The sequence below is a fragment of the Artemia sp. Qi Xiang Cuo genome, chromosome 2, assembly GCF_049724085.1.
Source record: "Artemia sp. Qi Xiang Cuo chromosome 2, ASM4972408v1, whole genome shotgun sequence".
Lineage (NCBI taxonomy): Eukaryota > Metazoa > Arthropoda > Branchiopoda > Anostraca > Artemiidae > Artemia > Artemia sp. Qi Xiang Cuo.
In genome coordinates, this window is record NC_142795.1 from 93,121,242 (window position 1) to 93,140,900 (window position 19,659).

The window sequence follows — 19,659 nt, forward strand, 5'->3', positions numbered from 1 at the left end:
AGACAGAGAGAGCAGGGACAGATATAAGCAGTTGAAGCGTGCTGTAGAAAAAGCCACCTGTAGAGCCCATCGCACCTACATTAAAGACAAATGTGAACAGTGTGAGGCTGATTTTAAGAGAGGCGATTCATGCTTCATGTATAAGAGAGTTCGTGAGCTAACAAGCAAGAAAAGGCGCAGTTCTTGTGCACTGCTAGATAAAAATGGCTCTCAGATACAAAGCCCAGAAGGTATCTGACCGAGATGGATGGAGCATTTCAAAGAAAAGCTTAATCCTGATATCTTTCTAAACCCTGCTGTCCTGGACCTCTTTCCCGTTACTGTCTCAGACCCCAGCCCACCTCCTCTCCGTTCTGAGGTCGAGGATGCTATCCAACCTCTGAAGACTAACAAGGCCCCTGGCCCGGACGGGATACAGGCAGAACTGCTGAAAGTCCGGTGTGAACAACTTATAGATCTTTTCCACAAGATTGTATCCGGTGCCTGGCAAAAGAGTCATTTCCCAACTTCTTGGTGCGAAGCCACAATTGTTCCACTACACAAGAAGGGGTCAAAGGCAGTATGTGATAATTACCGTCCTATTAGCCTAAAAAGTCAAACTGCCAAGATCTTCACCCGAATTATACTCCAACAGATCAGAGCCGTGTCATCCTTAGTCATCCAAGAATACCAAGCCGGGTTTCGCCCTGGGAGATCGACCTTTGATCAAATTTTCACTGTTCACCAAATTTTAGAGAAATATCTGGAATTCGGTCGCGGCCTGTATCAACTCTTCATCTACTTTAGGCAAGCATTTGACCTTATTTGGAGAAATGGCGTATGGCATATCCTCCTCCATTACAGAATCCCACGAAACCTTGTAGATCTTATCAAAGATATGTACTCGAAATTTGGGAGTCACGTCATGACTAGTGAAGGTCTCACTGACAGTTTCCAGACTTCCGCAAGTGTCATTCAAGGATGCCTTTTGTCTCCAGAGCTGTTCAACCTTTTCCTCACAGCAGTCTTATCCCTGGTGGAGACAACTTGTGGCGCACATATAGGGGGTGTTCAGATAGATGAGCTAGCCTACGCCATCGATATCGACGAAATGGCTGAAACACCCGAGAATCTACAAGCCGTTGCTAACGACGTCTTCGAAGCCACTAGTTCTTTTGGAATGATCATAAATGTATCAAAAACAAAGGCTATGTGCTGCTCACGAAAGACGCAGGATACAGTAAAGCCAGACCTAAAAATTAATGGAGAGAGTATCCAGTGGGTTGAAGAGTTCCGTTGCCTCGGTAGTCTGATCACCAGCGACAAGTCTATCAAAAGACATTAAAAGATGTATCGCCCTCGCGAGTTCCAGTTTCAAGGCCCTTATGCCCATATGGTGAAGCAAGGCTTTGTCTCTCCGGCTTAAGACACGACTTTTTGATACCCTGATCATCCCCATTGCAATCTACTCATGTGAAACATGGACACTGAAGGTAAATGACAACCGTCGACTTGCAGCATTTGAAACTAAGTGCCTCCGCTGCATCGGCGTGATCACTTACCTTGATAGAATCTCAAATGTCGAACTTCTCGAGCGCCTTAAAGTACAACAAAGAATTCTCATGAAGATCCAGCTACAGCAACTTCGATAGCTCGGTCACGTACAACGGATGAGTCGGTCCCGTCTAACAAAAATCACCTTCGAAGGCCAAATTCACGGTTCTTGTTCTCGTAGTTGCTCCCCAAAAAGGTGGAAGGAAATTTGCACCTCACCACCTCTCGGACCTTCTTCGCCTAGCAGAAGACCGTGAAGCATATAAAAGGCACATCCACGCCGTAACGAAGAAAAAGGTCCCAAGACAACCTCTAAGGAGGAATGGGATCTAAGTTAAGTCAAGTCATAAATATTGATGTTTTATTTGCATTATTTTAGTTTATCTCGTGAACACGGCCCTGTATGTGTGACAGAAACGTCCAGAGATTTTTTTGTTGTATCACTGTCAAATAAAAGTATTTGTCCCTATTGAACTGACTATTTCTACGTCATTGGCTTACGTTAAAGTTGATCTTTTTTTCTGATGATAAATGTTTGTGTTTTAGTAGCCCGAAGGGGATTTTCGCTATTTTTATGAAAATATTTCAGTAGCTAAGGTATAATATTATGCAACAGATGTATTTATTCAGTTGCTCGGTAAGATCAAGTAAATACAAATATTTGTAAAACAAATTATAACTACGATCTTGAGCACAATAAATAAAAACATACAAAACACTGTTGCAAAATACAAAATAACTCCCGCTTTTCCCCCTATTAACCTTTCTGAAACTCAGTTGCACACTATTACTGTATGACGCATATTTCTAATTCATTATATTCATTTTTATATGGTTGATCGAGTTTGAGAGGCTACATACAAAGAAAAGAAGTCGAGGACATGGACTACATAAAAGAAATGAAATCATTCTTAATATTCTACTCTTGTTTTACTTGAAGAGTCTACTTTTGTTTAACTATTCTACTTTGTTTTTGTATTCCACTTTTTTTTATTGATCAATATCAAACCACAAAAAAATTGATAGAGTCTCATCTTTATTACTTCTCAAAGATTAAGCCAAGTCTGTTTTTTTTCTTAAATTTTGGCCTTATGAATTATAGCCATCTTCTGTGAATATATTTTAAAACAAAGGAAATTAATTAAATAGCGCAACAAACACTATATCGCAAATTTATCAAACACAAACAACTAAAAAATAGAGTCTTAGATTTATTACTTCACAAAGATTCAGACAAGACTGTTTTTTTTCTTAAATATTTGGCTGTATTACTTATATCTATCTTCTGCGAAATATAATGTAAAACAAAAGTAGGAATAATTTAGTCGAATTTTTTTTCCAATGTCACATGTATGACTGGCTTAACTGGAAACACATTTTAACAGAAGTGGAAAGTATGTGGTCTCTATCTATATTTTGTATTAGTTTATTTGCAATCTGTGTTATAGTTATTATTTACGTTTGATATACGGTATTTTAGGAAATATTAGTATTAGACGAAGCAGATCGACTGCTAGATGCCAACTTTGAGTCTAAAATGAACATAGTTCTCAGTTATTTGCCTAAACAACGACAAACTAGCTTGTTCAGTGCAACACAAACCAAAGAAGTGGAAGCGTTAGCCAGAGCGGGATTGAGACAGCCTGTCCGTGTTTCTGTTGTAGAAAAGGTAAGTTAAGCTTTTTTTGATAGGTTGGTTTGATTTTGAATTTCAGGTGAAAAAATTAATAAAAATTAAGGCTTGTGTGATCCAACGTAATTGTACACACTAGTTTTATTTAAAAATCGGAATTCCAGTTCAAGGTCTTATCCTGCTCAAGTTAGGCCTGTTTTATCAATTCAGGGGCTAACTGCTCTTTCTCTCTCTCTCTCTCTCTCTCTCTCTCTCTCTCTTCTCTTTCTTTCTCTTTCTTCTCTCTCTCTCTTTCTCTTCTCTCTCTCTCTCTCTCTCTCTCTCTCTCTCTCTCTCTCTCTCTCTCTCTCTCTCTCTCTCTTCTCTTTCTATCTCTCTCTCTCTCTCTCTCTCTCTCTCTCTCTCTCTCTCTCTCTCTCTCTCTCTCTCTCTCTCTCTCTCTCTCTCTCTCTCTCTCTCTCTCTCTCTCTCTCTCTCTCTCTCTCTCTCTCTCTCTCTCTCTCTCTCTCTCTCTCTCTCTCTCTCTCTCTTCTTTCTCTTTCTCTCTTTTTCTTTCTCTTACTCTCTCTCTCTCTCTCTCTCTCTCTCTCTTTCTCTCTCTCTCTCTCTCTCTCTCTCTCTCTCTCTCTCTCTCTCTCTCTCTCTCTCTCTCTCTCTCTCTCTCTTCTCTTTCTCTCTCTCTTTCTCTCTCTCTTTCTCTTCTCTCTCTCTCTCTCTCTCTCTCTCTCTCTCTCTCTCTCTCTCTCTCTCTCTCTCTCTCTCACTCTCTCTCTCTCTCTCTCTCTCTCTTTCTTTCTCGTTCTTTCTTTCTCTTTCTCTCTGTCTTTCTCCCTCATTCTCTCTCTCTCTCTCTCTCTCTATCTTTCTTTCTTTCTTTCTATCTCTCTCTCTCTCCCTCTCTTTTTCTCTCTATCTCTCTTCCTCTCTCTCTCTCTCTCTCTCTCTCTCTCTCTCTCTCTCTCTCTCTCTCTCTCTCTCTCTCTCTCTCTCTCTCTCTCTCTCTCTCTCTTTCTATTCTCTTTCTCTCTCTCTCTCTCTCTCTGTCTCTCTCTCTCTCTCTCTCTCTCTCTCTCTCTATCTTTCTCTCTCTCTATCTCTCTTTCTCTCTCTCTTTCTTTCTCTCTCTCTCTCTCTCTCTCTTTCTCTCTCTCTCTTTCTCTCTCTCTCTCTCTCTCTCTCTCTCTCTCTTTCTCGCTCTCTCTCTCATAAAATATATATAAAATCATTTTTCTCGCTTTTAGAGGAAACATTGAACAGAGAAAATAGGTTTGGGCAGACAATGTTCTTGATTTTTTAGCTCATTGATTCATATTTAATGATTCATTGCTCAGTCACGATCAGTTCATTGATGTATTGTAATTCATTTTTTTTTAGATTATGTGTCGGATTTTAAGATCAGATTCAGAATAGTTGTATAATTTGTATATAGTTCAGGAAAATATGCTATGTAAATATATGTATAGGTTATGTATATGTTATTTAAATATGTTAAATATATTAAGTTTAGGTTTGAGCAGACAATGTTCTCGATTTTTTAGCTCAGTGATTCATATTTATTGATTCATTGCTCAGTCACGATCAGTTCATTGATTTATTGTAATTCATTTTTTTTAGATTATGTGTCGGATTTTAAGATCAGATTCAGTATAGTTGTATAATTTGTATATAGTTCAGGAAAATATGCTATGTAAATATATGTATAGGTTATGTATATGTTATTTAAATATGTTAAATATATTAAGTTTTGGTTTCCTGCTTTCTTTTCTATCTTTCTCAGCTATCTTTTATTGGATAATTTTCTTGTTAATATCTTACACGAAACGGCTCTTTAGGCATTCATGATTCTTCGCCAATTTAGCCTGAGTTGGGCAGCTCTATAGATATTCAAAGCTTCCGTTGGAACTTTGGAACCCGAAATTTGACATTCGATGATTAACTCTAATCCAGCAATAACTTTATAATATATTTCTTAAAGTACCGAGGGCATCCAAATGAAACATACCCCCCCCCCCTCCCTAGACCATTGCAGGGCTATTCATACCTGAAATTGGTGAATTTTTCTTTTCTTGGTTTTCTTTACGTGCTTAAAAAGTATTTTTTTTTAGTTTACTTGCTTAAAAATTATTAACTTTTTAGAATAATACCACAGTTTCATCAGTGCTTCCACTCTGTTCTGTGAAAATAAATAAGCAGAATTGGTTTATTAAAATTGACAACGCTGTTGTCTGTAAAGATTCTAACATTAGCAAACTGTTGACTTCCAAAGACAAATAGTTCTTCAAAGGAAAGTTGCTCCATCTTAACCTGTTTTGTGCCATGTCTTTTTAGTTTGACCTTTTATTATTTTGACCATTTTATTTGACCGTTATTTTTTTTACCATTTTCCCCCCAGGTTTCTTTTTCTGTGATTTGGTGCCCGTTAATACCAAAAAATGCATATGGAGGTCTTTTTTATTTCAAACTGAACTTTAGTTTCTCCTATGTTTAGTATATATTATTATGAAGTTTCTATTTAACCAATTTAATAGATTCCCCTTTACTGTTCTTTGTACTTTAATAGCTTCACTTTTTTAAGAGTATGGATGACATGTGTTTGAAAACTCCTTCTACACTAGAAAACTACTATCTAGTTTGTCAACCAGATCTCAAGTTCGAATATTTAGTCAGTTTTCTGATGAAGCACAAGAATGATAAAATTTTGGTGTTTCTTTCAACTTGCGCTGGTACTGAATATTTCTCACTAATGCTCGAAAGGTATGTTTTGAATGTGTTATATAACGCCAGATGAATTGTGTTAATTAATTACAATTGTTTATCAGTGAAAACAATCGATTGCCTAATAATTATTAATTTGGCTTGAAATACCTGGTAGGGTTCCCGATTTTGAGGTTATTTTCCGCTGTTCAGTATCATCTAACCTCTTTTTTTTAATCGCTTAATGTTTTTTTTTTATTTTTAAATATCTGATTTGCCGCTAGTCATTTATCGAGATTATTAGATGACTATTGAATCTTCTTTTGAAAGGGTCAACAGAGAAAGTTTTAGGGATAACTTGCCCAGGAAGGTCATTCCAGATCGATGTGCAACATCGGATGTAGCTGTTCTTCAAGTACTCTGTTTACAGCTTGCCAACCTCAAGATAATTGAACCGGGCTCTGTGCCCTCGTGTCTATCTTGTTGGTTGGGTATTTGGAGGTTCCCCATTTTGAATTTTTTTTTCCCTCTGTTCAGTGTCATTTCACCTCTTGTTCAGAATTTAGCTAAGAGACTGAGCTTCGTGATGCATTCAACTTATTGTAAGCAATAAGATAAAGTAAGTAACTTCTGATAACTATATGATAGATATTTTCTGATAACTTTTGAAATTAACATGGAAAAATGATAAGAGCCAAGCTTGTAGGAGTAATTTTCAAGCATGTTGCATGTGACCCATTGGTTAAGACTTTAGATAATGGGCTGTTCAATATAGACTATAGAAATGGGTAATGTATTCAAACTATTTTAAAGAATGGCATAAAAGAAGTAGTTGACAACTAGTTTCTTCTGTTTACTTATTAAAGTATAATAGAAAAGTGACAAAAGGCCAGACCGTGGGAGTAGTTTTAAGTGTTTCAAGTCACCTATTGGTCGAAAATTTAGCTAAGGGGCTGGACTTTTTGATACATTTAAATTAATGTAAAGGATTGAAAGTAGTAATCTAGTTTATTTATAAAATAAGATAGTAAAATGAAGCACAAGTAAGGAATTGTCCTTATATTCTCATTGAGTTAGACTATATGAATCCAACAGTGTTGCCACTACTGCTGCTACAAACTCCTTGCAGCGTTACTATCTTCCTCTTTAGACTCATTAATAAATCCAGATGTCCCAAGTCTCTCTCTTTGATATTTTTCGTCTTCTTGATGTTGCTCTTTTAACCTGCCCTGTTTGGCCTCGTGTCATTTTGAAGGACTTGTGGGACAGAGAAGAGGCAGTTAACTTACCTCTCCATAATTTTAGTCAATATATGTATGTATATAAAATAATAAATGGTGGGGCTTGAATTAAAAAAAGGCTAAGATTTACATCTAATTAGCTAAAGACAAACCTAGGGCTGAACACTTGTCCATCTCTTCTCCATCCTACATTGCTGAAAGCTTTCTTTGAGTCCAGCCCCTAGTAAATATCGCAAATATTTGAAAGTCATTCTATAGGATCATTTCAGCCTAATCCGGTGTGTTCTACCTTTCTCCTGCTGCTTTATTGGGTAAATAATTGCCTTTTGGGCAGTAATGTCCTTAATATTTAATCAAACTCATATAGAAAGTAAAAACAAGAAAGAAAAAAAAGAGATCCGCATAGCCGTTAATAGTAATGGCTCTAATATCCACTAAAACTTAACCTTTTACATCTTTAGCACCTTTGATAGATTAGAGCCACCATTTGTTTTAACGATACTGGACAAATATTTTAGTAGCCCGCTTCGGACTTTGCACCGTTGTCTAATATGTGGTTAAGTCATTGTTACCAACACTGCATGGGGTTCTATTTCTAATCACACTCAGATCGTTAATACGGTTGTGTTTATCATATGATATGGTCTAGGCTAGGTAGTTGAAACCTACCAAGAAATCTGTAAAGGTTTCAAGCCTTTTTTCTATCTATAAAGATTTCAAGTTTTTATTTGAACTCATCTTAGCCTGTGTTGTCGAGTTTTTCTCTTTCAGTAGATCTATTCTCGGCATAAAGTCCTGGTATATCACCGAAGGCGCTCATTCACGTGCCACGGAAGTGCTCTACCAGTGCCACGGAAGGTGCTATTTCAAGGCCAGGTGGGGTGGCACCACGTAGTTCATAAAAGGAACACTAGAAAGGTTTTCAAATTGGCTTATTTCTGGAGTAGACTTTATTATTGTGACCATATCACTTGATACCTTGCTCAACATTACTTTTTCGTTAATTTTTGTTTACACTCAACTACTACCATGTTATGCACAGGGTAGATTGGCCTGGAGGGGTTGGACCCTTGTAGTTCATAAAGAGGGATGTTTGGAACACTAGAGAGTTTTCAAACTTAGCATTTGCTTCAAGTAGGCTTTATTATTATATCAAATGATACCTTGCACGGCTTTAATCTTTCGTTATCTTTATTTACTCTCAGCTATTACCACCTAATTGGCCTAATTCACGAGTTCCAAACAAATTGTTAAATTTAAGTTCAGATACATAAATCGTCAAAGATTTAAGTAAAGTTTGTTATAGAAGCCCACTCCCAAATCTGTCAAATTACTCAAATGATACTTCCTTTGGGCTGATTTTTAATGTTGCTAGAAGGTGTGCTAGAATATTTTTGGAACTGCTCTTTCTTGAATTTTAAAAAGAAAATTCTTCTCGGTTCAACCAAGGTATCGATACCTTAAAGTCTTAATGCGAGTCTCACCGAAGCCAAGGCTCACAAAATGATATTAAGGAATCGGATATCCTTAAACACAGAGTAAAGCAGTTTCTGACTTGAAAACTATTCCTTCTTTTTACTGAATATTTCACACAGGAGAAGCAATCAAGTGAAATTAAAATTTTTTGTTTATTTTTATTGGCTTAAGTTTTTACAAAAGAGAACTAGTCTGGCGGAGTCTAACTTTTGTTCTTTTTATTGGCGTAAATTTCCATACAGGAGAGCGAATCAGGTGGAGTTATATTTTTTGTTCTATTTATTTGCTTATACGGTTTTATTGACTTATATGTGGTTTGCTTATGTATTTTCGCAAGTAAACTTCATTTATTCCTTAAGCGTGTGCCAGAACGGATTTAAAGCAATATATATGACGTCATTCGTGCGTTATATTATCATGCATATGAAGATGCAGTTTTCCCAAAAATTGTATTTTACATAAATGTGTTTTGTTAGTTGCAAAAAGCGATGGTACAATTTTTATTTCGGTCCGACACCGTTTTTATGGGGCTTCAACCTAATTCTCAAAATTCAAGTAAACTTGCTTTCACAACAAACTTTTATCATTAAGATTAATCGAAATAAAAGTTACCGTTCCTGAATCAAGTTCAAATTGCGATTCTTCCTTGTTGAAAAGTATTTTTAGATTTTCGGTTACTATGGGCCAGAGTCCGTTCTTTATTAGGCTGCCCCAAGGGGGGTAACCATGATGATTGGCTCTCCTCTTTTTCAGTATGAAATTTTAAGCTATTAAAAAGAACTGAAATTTAAACTCTACCTGATCGGTTCACCTGTATGTAATTTAAAATCCACTTGATTGGTCTTCTGTGTAAATACTTAAGTCAATAAAAAGAACAAAACTTAAAGTCCACCCGGCTGGTTTTGCGTATGAAAATTTAAGCCAAATCACCAATGAAAAGAAAGAACACCTTTTACCACGGAACTATAAGGAAGTAAACCTCTCTCTCTGGTTAAAGATTATCTCACAGAAAGTTACAGTTGAACAGCTTAATAAACTTTTTAAGACATTTTTTCTTTATTTTAGATTAATCAGAGGGACAAACATCCTCTGTTTACATGGCAAGAAAAAAGATAAGCGGTTCAAAATATTTGATAGTTTTAGGAAGCTAAATAAAGGTAAGAAGTTGTTGTTGTATCGTCGTTTTGGCTTCCTGTTCTATTGTTCCAGGGTAATGGTGCGTTAGATTTAGGATCCTTTGTCCGAGAGGACGAGGGTTCGAATCCTAGCGTACTCAATTGTTTGGTTTTGGCCGAGGGTCACTCACGTGACTCTATAAGCTCAGCCAGAGTCTACCCAGCTCTGAATGGGCGCATGGAGAAATCTGAGGAAGGTAAACAGGAAAGGTGTGTGAGAACACAGGAAGGCTGCTCCCCAACTTCCCATTGCGCTTCCCGGTTGAAGTGTCAAGAAACGGAGATCAGCACCGCCGGTAGGAATTGTGAAGTCCAATATTCTTTACCATTGTAAAGTCCCGTATTCTTTACCTTGTTTTTTTAATGTAACCAAATGCTGACATATTATTGGGGATAACTTTTTCCTATGATTTGACAGACACTCCCAGTTTTAATACCAACATGTATGGTAAATAAGGGGAAAAAGCGAATTCACCCCAACAGTCATTTCCTCGTCTACCTTTTTTTTGTCTATTTGTCGGTTTAATTTCCTTATAAATTCCTTATTTGTTTAATTTCCTTATCTGTTTAATTTCCTTATTTGTCGGTTTTATTTCCTTATATCGGTTTAATTCTCCTGATTTTTTTCCGACAGCACCACGAGCTCTAGGCTTTTCGTGTATTTCCTTTATCTATGCCTAAAATATATGGATCAAAGGACCAAGGACAGAGTATTAACAAAATAAACCTCAAAACAAACACTAAATTAAAAGAAAGACTCGTCTTTTCCTCTGATATACGAAATAACATGGGGACGTGGAGATATAGCAATTTTATTTTTATAATCTCTGTTTTTATCTATTTTTCTTCTATTTTCAGCTTTTCTTTTAGACTTTTCCTTTTATTATTACGTTTTCCTTTTATTTTTTAAATGGACCACTTCTTCTATTGGGCATTGAGAATTATAGCTCAACGGGTAGTGGTAGTAACGGGTGTTGCTACCAGCTCCTCAGACACTATAAAATAGTTATTCTGTCGAACTTCTTTGACAAAAGCTTAAGTTATGTATTCTTACACCCCCTTATATTATAATCATGACGTCATAACCGGTGTCATCAGAGCTGACGTCATAATATAGCTTTTTTCTATTTACGTCATAGTTCTAATAAAACTATGCCGATATTCATTACTAGCATATGAAAATGCAGTCCTTTGTAAAAAAAATTTAATGTTTTTTTTTATTACATTTTTACTAAGGGCCGTGATCGTATCTTACTAGGATGCTAGCTGCCGCTGCAACCCGGATTTTAATATTCAAATGAGAAAAAGTAGACGGCTTTTCCTTATTGTGATAAAGTAAAAGACAAGAGAAAAACTGCCAAAATTGTGTATGCTGCAAAATATTTTGTGTGTCTTAATGAAAATTTTACTTTCCAAAATCAACTAGATACGATCTTAAAAAAAAATTTACAGAGCTTTATTTTACATCAATGTTCAAGCGAATCAATGCATTAATTATTTATTTAAAAAGAGATACAAAATGGAAATAAGAAAAACAAATTGGATTGGCATTAAAGAAGTCTCCTGTGGAATAACATGGTTCTTGGTTATGTAGAATCGAAAACGGATGAAGGAGTTTTTAACTTTGACAAGGAGTTTGATTAAGTCTGGAGCATTATCATTGAGATTCTAAGGGAGGATTATTCCCGGTATTGGCCTCTTATAGAATAAACTACAAAGTTTGTCACTAATAATGCAATCGAGAGATTTAGGGGGAAATTAAAACATGGAATTGAAAAACATGTTGAACTATTGAACGCAAAGATACCAGCTGGATATACTGTATCAATATACAATATACTGCAGTAGATTTTACAAAGGCAATGTATTGGGTTGACCGAGCTTGTGATATAACACATAGGTGTTATGTAAACTCTGATGCCTATAAAAGAGACGATAAATTAGAGTTGAGACATATTGGGATAAAGACATGGGTAAAGCTTGTGATAGAAAGCCGAATGTCAAATTTGTTTAAGACTCTGACTACAGAAATCGAGAAATGCATAAATAATTTATGAGATAAGTGTCATATCGATTATGACAAGGTGAAGCTATTGCAACAAATAGTCAATTCATTCATTAGAACTAAAACAAAGCCTGAGCGAAAACATGTTTTTGACATGTCAGTGGATGATTCAAAGCTAGATTCTGGGATTGATGAGACTTCTCCAGAGTGCTGCGGGCTTTTCTCCGATTTTAGTAAATGAATATGTAGCTAAAACAAAGATATACTATAAGAACTTCATAAGAAAGTGTAAAAGTTTTCTCACTGACAATAGACCTGGTCATCTGGTCGTGCAAGAGATTTCAAGATGTTATGAGATGGAAAAGAAAATCCTCGATTCCCTTTTCATCCAAGAAGAAGAGATCTTCAATTTTTTTTTAATCGAAAACGAGGAAATGAAAAGTTTGTCTACCAGTATCCTTGAAGGAGTTATCCAAATATTAGAACAGACAATGGTTGACGAAAATTGACCCGGAACTAAGCTTGAGCGAAAACATGTTTTTGACTCGTCAATGGATGATATGCCGCGATTGTCATTGAAGTATCTACATTATATCCTGATTGTCAGTAGACTGTCCGATTGCATAGCAGCTGCCCATTGATGGATAAATGTAAAATAGTTTTAGACTTTTTTAATTGACAAGTCAGTTTCTTGAAGAAAGATTCTGAATTTACTGAATCCCTAGGTTTGTATATTGATACAGTAATTCATCAGCTGGTATCTTTGCGTTCAATAGTTCAACATGTTTTTCAATTCCATGTTTTAATTTTTGCCTAAAGCTCTCGATTGCATCATTAGTGACAAACTTTGTAGTTTATTCTATAAGAGGCCAATACCGGGAATAATCCTCCCTTAAAATAACAATGATAATGCTCCAGACTTCATCAAACTCCTTGTCAAAGTTATAAACTCTGTCATCTGTTTTCGATTCTACCTAGCCAAGAACAATGTTAATGAACCATATTATTTCACAGAAGACTTTTTTAAACATCTACGTAATCCTGATTGCCGGTAGACTGTCTGATTGTTATGGGCCATGCTGCCCCCTGATGGATAAATTTAAAATATTTTTTAGGCCTTTTTCATTGACAAGTCATTTTCTTGAAGAAAGATTCTGAATTTACGATTGATCAAAGTAGTCTATAAAACTGATTAATAAAACGGCTGAAATGACAATCCTGCTTTTCAGTAATATTGTTGGACTTGTAATCTAGGTTTTGAGCTCGTAATTCCGATTTTCAGATTTTATCATTTTCATGATATGGACAGTCTGCGGGATGGCATATTTCCTAATCCAAATTATAAGTTGACAACCCAGCCTGTCATCAGACCAGGCCTTTTGTGAAGTAAAAGTTATGCATAAAACCCCAGGACCAATGTCAGATATATCAATATGAAAAAGGGTATAAAACCTTATCAGGATCATTTTGTTATAGGCGTGCTTGTATCTACTGACGTGATGGCGCGTGGAGTTGATATTCCGGCAGTTGACTGGGTGGTTCAGTTTGATGTCCCTGTGAGTGCCTCAGCGTTTGTCCATCGGTGTGGAAGAACTGCACGTCAAGGTCATCAAGGATCAGCCATTGTTATTCTAATGCCAAATGAAGAAGAGTACATAGACTTTTTAAAATTCAACCAATCGGTATGTAATAACCATTCTTAATTTTTGAATATTTATCCTTAATCTTTTATCTTATCCTTTACCTTAATCTGAACTTATCCTTTATCCGAACCATTCACGCCTATGGAGCCGCTTTTTTCATTACATAATTGAAGTTAATTACAAGGAAATAACTTTTTATGTCAGATGTGGTGAAGCTAGTAACGGTGGTTAAGTTGTACTTATACATTTAAAGAATTTGATTTGTTTTGCTTCATCACTTTTTCTTTTTATACTTATCTCTGTTTTTCCTATTCACATGTATAGTTTTTAAGTTTGTTCTATTTTCTTATATTTACTTTGTTATCTATGTTATATTTATGTTATGTTATATTTATGTTATATATTATGTTATGTTTACTTTGTTCTATTTTCTTATATTTACTTTGTTATCTATGTTATATTTATGTTATGTTATATTTATGTTATATATTATGTTATATTTACTTTGTTTTATTTTCTTATATTTACTTTGTTTCTTCTCGTTAAAAAAGAATATCAGTGCGATATCTGTGTTATATTGGTATAATTGTAATGAAGATAACGATCTTCATTACATGATCCATTTTTACATGTTTTTTGTTTTCATTAATAGGGAATAATTTAAATACAGGTTTGTTCGTCTTTTTCAAGCTGGATTTACATTTTTTTTAATTTAGGTTTTAGTTATGAATTATTTGTTTTCTTTAAAAACTATTGTTAGCGAAATGTCCTCACCAGTTGTATAATTATTCACTATCTTCATTTAATTGATTTATCTATTTTTTTATATAATTTATTTTTTCTAATTATCAGGTCATATACAATTAAACTCGTGGCTGGTTCCTATGGCTATATTTGAAGCATCTGAGTTTTTACTCTTCTCCCTTCTTTTATTTATTTGTACATCGTGTTTTATTTTCCGTTGAATTTAGTTATTGTTTATGATTGATTTTCCCCTGTTTAGATAAGATTTTTGCCGAAACATCTCGAATATAGTATGATTATTAATTTTTTTTTTCATTATAAGTTTTCTTCGCCGCCGGATCCCGGCACTCACCACGCGGCAGGCTTCTGTATTTGCATTCTCACTGTCGCTTGTCTTCTTAACGCAGACAGTTTGAGTCATGACGTCTAAATGGACCTTAAATGGGAAATAGTGCCTTTGTAAATTTACGTTTTTCTTATTGTACCTTTAACTTTTGTTTCGGCCTGTCTTTTGTCATTATGAAAGACATATCGCCGAACCTTTGTTTCTTTTAATTGTTCGGGTGATGGGACCAGATCTTCTTTTCCTTCCAACGATTTGTCTAGTCCAAGTTTTTGATTTACAAAGGTATGGTAGGCTTTGATGACCTTATCCATGTCAAAATCCAAAACCTAATAATCATCGCTATCATTTTCAATTTGTTTGGTTCGTTTTACCTCGGCTTGTATTTCGTCATTATGAAATACATATCGCCGAACCTTCTATTTTTTTTTTTTTTAACAAAGGTATGGTAGATGACCTTATCTATCGAAATCCCAAACCCAGTCACCATCGCTATCATTTTCAATTTTGACACGTTTTTATTTTCGCTGTCCAAGTTAATTTTCATTGACTCGCTCACATTCTAGGTGTCGCATGTCTTCTAAGCGCATCGTGTCTTTGCTCTTCATTTTCAACACGCCGCCGCTGTTCTTCTAACCGCGAGTGTATTTGTTATTCATTTTCATTTTTGACTCGCTCACATGGTCGGTATCGCGTGTCTTTTAACTGTGTGTGTCTTTACTCTTCATTTTCATTTTTGACACGCCTTCACTTTTCTTCTAACCGCGTGTGTCTTTGCTCTTCATTTTTATTTTTGACTCGCTCACATCCTCCGTGTCGCATGTCTTCTAACCGCGTTTGTCTTTGATCTTCATTTAATTTTATCACGCTCTAATTGTCATTTTCACATATATTCTAACCGCCCCTATCTTTGCTCTTCAGTTTAATTTTTTGAAACATTTTTGGATTTTGATTAGTTCAGACAATTTAGCAATGGGCTTTGCTTTAGCTGGCCGTATCGGTGTTGTCACAATTGAAGGTCCAGGTTGTCGATTTTCACATCTTATCACGTTTGATAGTTCAGGTGTTGGTTTAAAAAAAATTATCATTTATAGTAACTGCAACTACAAATTTTTTTTTTGTTTTGCCTTCCAACAGACATTATATTAAATAAATAATTGATGCATTGGAAATTTAACAATCTCATTTATGCTATGCATGACATTATCTAAGAAAATGCTTATATGATGTCATAAGAAATGCTTATATTATGTACTAATATATTACATGACGTTATTTGCAAAAACCAAAATTAAGGCTCTAAACGATAACGAGTTTTCTCAGTCCTTGACCTTTCTAGATCGTTTTTTATGCAAGAACATCCCAGAATACAAATATTTCCGAAAAAGTATGGAGCCGTTTTCGTAAATAAATAAATACATATACAATTATTGCTCACCTACAAAGATAGTATATATATATATATATATATATATATATATATATATATATATATATATATATATATATATACTATCTTTATATATGAGTAATAATTGTATATTTCAGTTCACAAAAATGGCTCCATATTTTTCGGGAAAATTTGCAGCTTGGGATATTCTGGCATTAAAAAACGATCTAGATAGGTGTGAAGTTAGTGGAAATTTGTTAAAAACCTTAATTTTGGAAACAAAAAGACACAGTATTTTGAAAAGACACTGTATGAAAAGACATTAAATTGCTTAAAGAGCAAAAAATGGTAATTGCAAACGTATTTGTATGTATTTTGACAAGGGATTACAACAATTCCGAAACCTTAAAAAAGAAAACCAAAAGTTTCAAGCTTAGTAGAAATCGAACTCGCTGTATTAATCCAATAATTTTGAATAGATTCAATATGAAAAGACATTAAATTGCCTAAAGAACAAAAAGCTGGTTGATAAACAGTTTCCTTCCTTAAATTGGACGATACAATTTCATAAAAATCCACCAAAACCACGGTTTATTGCTGGGGCAGCCAGGTGTCAAACCAGAACTGCCGCTATTGATCTATCTTGAATTGGAGGAATAATTAAAAATAAATTTAAAGCACATTGCTCCGGAATTAAAAAAATTTCTAACTTTAACCCATATTGGAGTGTTAATAACTCGTTACAAGTGATAGATTCTTTGGCTAATGTTTCAGCTAAAAGAGTCGATTCATTTGATTTTACTACTCTGTATACAAATTTGTCACTTAATTCAGTTTTCGAAAAATTGAAAATGGTCATAAAGAAATCTTTTCTTTTGTCTAATATTAGATTTTTGAAAATTGATACTTTTAATAAAAAAAAGTCCGATGGACGAATTTCTTTAGAAGTACTATTAATTCAAGATGCTATAGCTTGGATATGGTATGTGATTTACTAGAAGGTGCGATGTATATCACTTTTATAAAATTTGATGGTAACTTATACAAACAAACTTTTGACGTTCTTACCCACCTGAATATGAGTTCATTTAGAGCAGACTGATTCAAAAGTCAATTAGAATACGAGTATAAACTAAATAAAAATAGTCCCATAAATGTAAAATATAACCATTCAAATAATAAAAGATATCTGGACGATCTCTTAGTAATAAATTGTGCAGAGTTTATTGAGATTTCAAAAAATATTTATCCACAAGAGTTAATTCTTGAGCCTAGCTATGGAAAAGACACTCTGACCATATCTTAGATTTACATATTAATATTTCAGATAATAATAAATTAGTTTTTAAAATATATAATAAAACGGATGATTTTAATTTTGAAGTAATTAATTTTCCATTCCTTGAAAGTATATACATTCAAATATTACTTATTCAGCTTATTATTCCCAATTATTTAGGTATGCAATTATTTAGTATTGTGCAGTAGGTTGCGTAGGTTGCATCAAGATATGCCTAATTGTAGACACAGAAAAGCCAAGACAGATAGTCCAAGTAATTGAGAGGCAAACATTTGCCTCTCAATTACTTGGACTATCTGTCTTGGCTTTTCTGTGTCTACATATTAGGCATATCTTGATGCAATCTATACATACTACTACATATACAATACATTGTATATATATATATATATATATATATATATATATATATATATATATATATATATATATATATATATATATATATATATATATATATATATATATATATATATATATATATATATATATATATATATATATATATATATATATATATATATATATATATATATATATATATATATATATATATATATATATATATATATATATGTATATATATATTTTCAGTAACAGGTAAGATAATGATTGTTGCGTCAAATGTAGTAAAACTATTGGCTTGGTTCTGTTTTTAAAGCTGAATTTTCTTTTAGAGCATTTGAGCATGTTGAAGTTAAATTTATTGGAAAAAAATTATATGTATCGATAAATATGTCAGATAAATATCTTAAGAAGTCGTAGAGGAGTCATTGACCCCTTAACCGGAAAAAACAACTTTATACTATGACTCATAATTAAATAATCCAACTACGTATAAATCACAAATCTGCCTTTGTGTTTCGTCCTTCTGGCTTTTTTCTATTTTATTTATTTTTATCTCTGATGCGTCATCTTTTCCGTATGTTCTGTGTTGGCCTCAGGCCACTTTCTTCTGCAATGTGTTGTTAGTGGTAGTAGTGAATTGTTTTGGGAAAAACGAAATGTAAAATAGTATAAATATAAAATCAATATAAATCTAAAAGTATTAATTATGAAAATAAATAAGAAACGAAGAAACGAGGTGATTTTCTGCCTGTAGAAAAAAAGGGAAGAAAATTAAATTGCAATGTAACTTAAATTAATTGATAAAATTCATAGCAAATTAAAGTAAAATGAAAGTACAATAAAATGACCTCCACCAAACTGTCCTTAGTGCTCAACACACACACACACACACAAAAAACTAACCTTTCGAAGTGAATACGAGACAGAGAAAACATTGAGAAATCATTTTTTTTTTTTGTGGTTTCTTATTTAGTGTAGTATTTTCTTTGTTTGTATCAAACGTTTTCTACAGCTAGTATGGTCTTAGAACGTTTTTAATATAACGTAGATTTTCAGATAGTTTTGGAGTAATTCCAAGAGGTCCTAGAGCCAAAAGAATATTTTTGTGTTTTATTTGTTTTTATCACACGTTATCTTCAGCCAGTATGGTCTTTAATGTAACGTTTTTAATATAATGTTAATGTTCATGTAGTTTTGGATAAATTCCAAGAGGTTCTAGAGCCAAAAGAATATTTTTGCGTTTTATTTGTTTTTATCAAACGTTATCTTCAGCCAGTATGGTCTTTAATATAACGTTTTTAATATAATGTTAATGTTCATGTAGTTTTGGATAAATTCCAAGAGGTTCTAGAGCCAAAAGAATATTTTTGTATTTTCTTTGTTTTATCAAACGTTATCTTCAGCCAGTATAGTCTTTAACGTAACGTTTTTAATATAACGTTAATTTTCAGGTAGTTTTGGATAAATTCCAAGAGGTTCTAGAGCCAAAAGAATATTTTTGAATTTTCTTTGTTTTTATCAAACGTTATCTTCAGCCAGTATGGTCTTTAATATAACGTTTTTAATATAACGTTAATTTTCAGGTAGTTTTGGACAAATTCCAAGAGGTCCTAGAGCCAAAAGAATATTTTCGTGTTTTCTTTGTTTTTATCAAACGTTATCTTCTGCCAGTATGGTCTTTAATGTAACGTTTTTAATATAACGTTAATTTTCAGGTAGTTTTGGATAAATTCCAAGAGGTCCTAGAGCCAAAAGAATGTCTGGAATCACTTCGCAAAGCACAAACAATAGATAGAAAAATAATGGATTTGGCAAATAAAGCCTTTGTATCTTTCGTTAGGGCCTATTCAAAGCATGAATGTGGTGTGTTATTACGTGTTAAAGGTGGGTGAATCGCATCTACTGTATCCACTACGAATATATAGTCAATAGTTGCTTGGTTGGTCTTACAAATCAAGTCTACGTTGGTTGGTAATTACAAGAAGAAAATCAGAATTTTAACAGCAAAATTTTGTAAATTGAGATTTGTGAAGTGATCCTTTTTGGAACTTTGAGGAACTTAGATATCAAGCTATTAAAAAAAAACAGCAAAAAGATGGAAAATTGAACATTACAGAAACGCTAGTAAAAAATA

The 19,659-nt window shown here is 33.9% G+C and overlaps 1 protein-coding gene across 1 annotated transcript in view; it reads left to right on the plus strand.

The window, feature by feature from the left end:
* LOC148955823 (ATP-dependent RNA helicase DDX55) overlaps positions 1–19,659 on the plus strand; it is a 57,284-nt gene that overhangs the window by 24,577 nt on the left and 13,048 nt on the right. Inside the window, exons 4-8 of the mRNA XM_089104423.1 lie at positions 3,014–3,202; positions 5,742–5,920; positions 9,643–9,734; positions 13,234–13,439; positions 19,241–19,409. Coding sequence (XP_088960549.1) covers positions 3,014–3,202; positions 5,742–5,920; positions 9,643–9,734; positions 13,234–13,439; positions 19,241–19,409 — 835 coding nt within the window. The remainder of the gene's footprint in view (positions 1–3,013; positions 3,203–5,741; positions 5,921–9,642; positions 9,735–13,233; positions 13,440–19,240; positions 19,410–19,659) is intronic.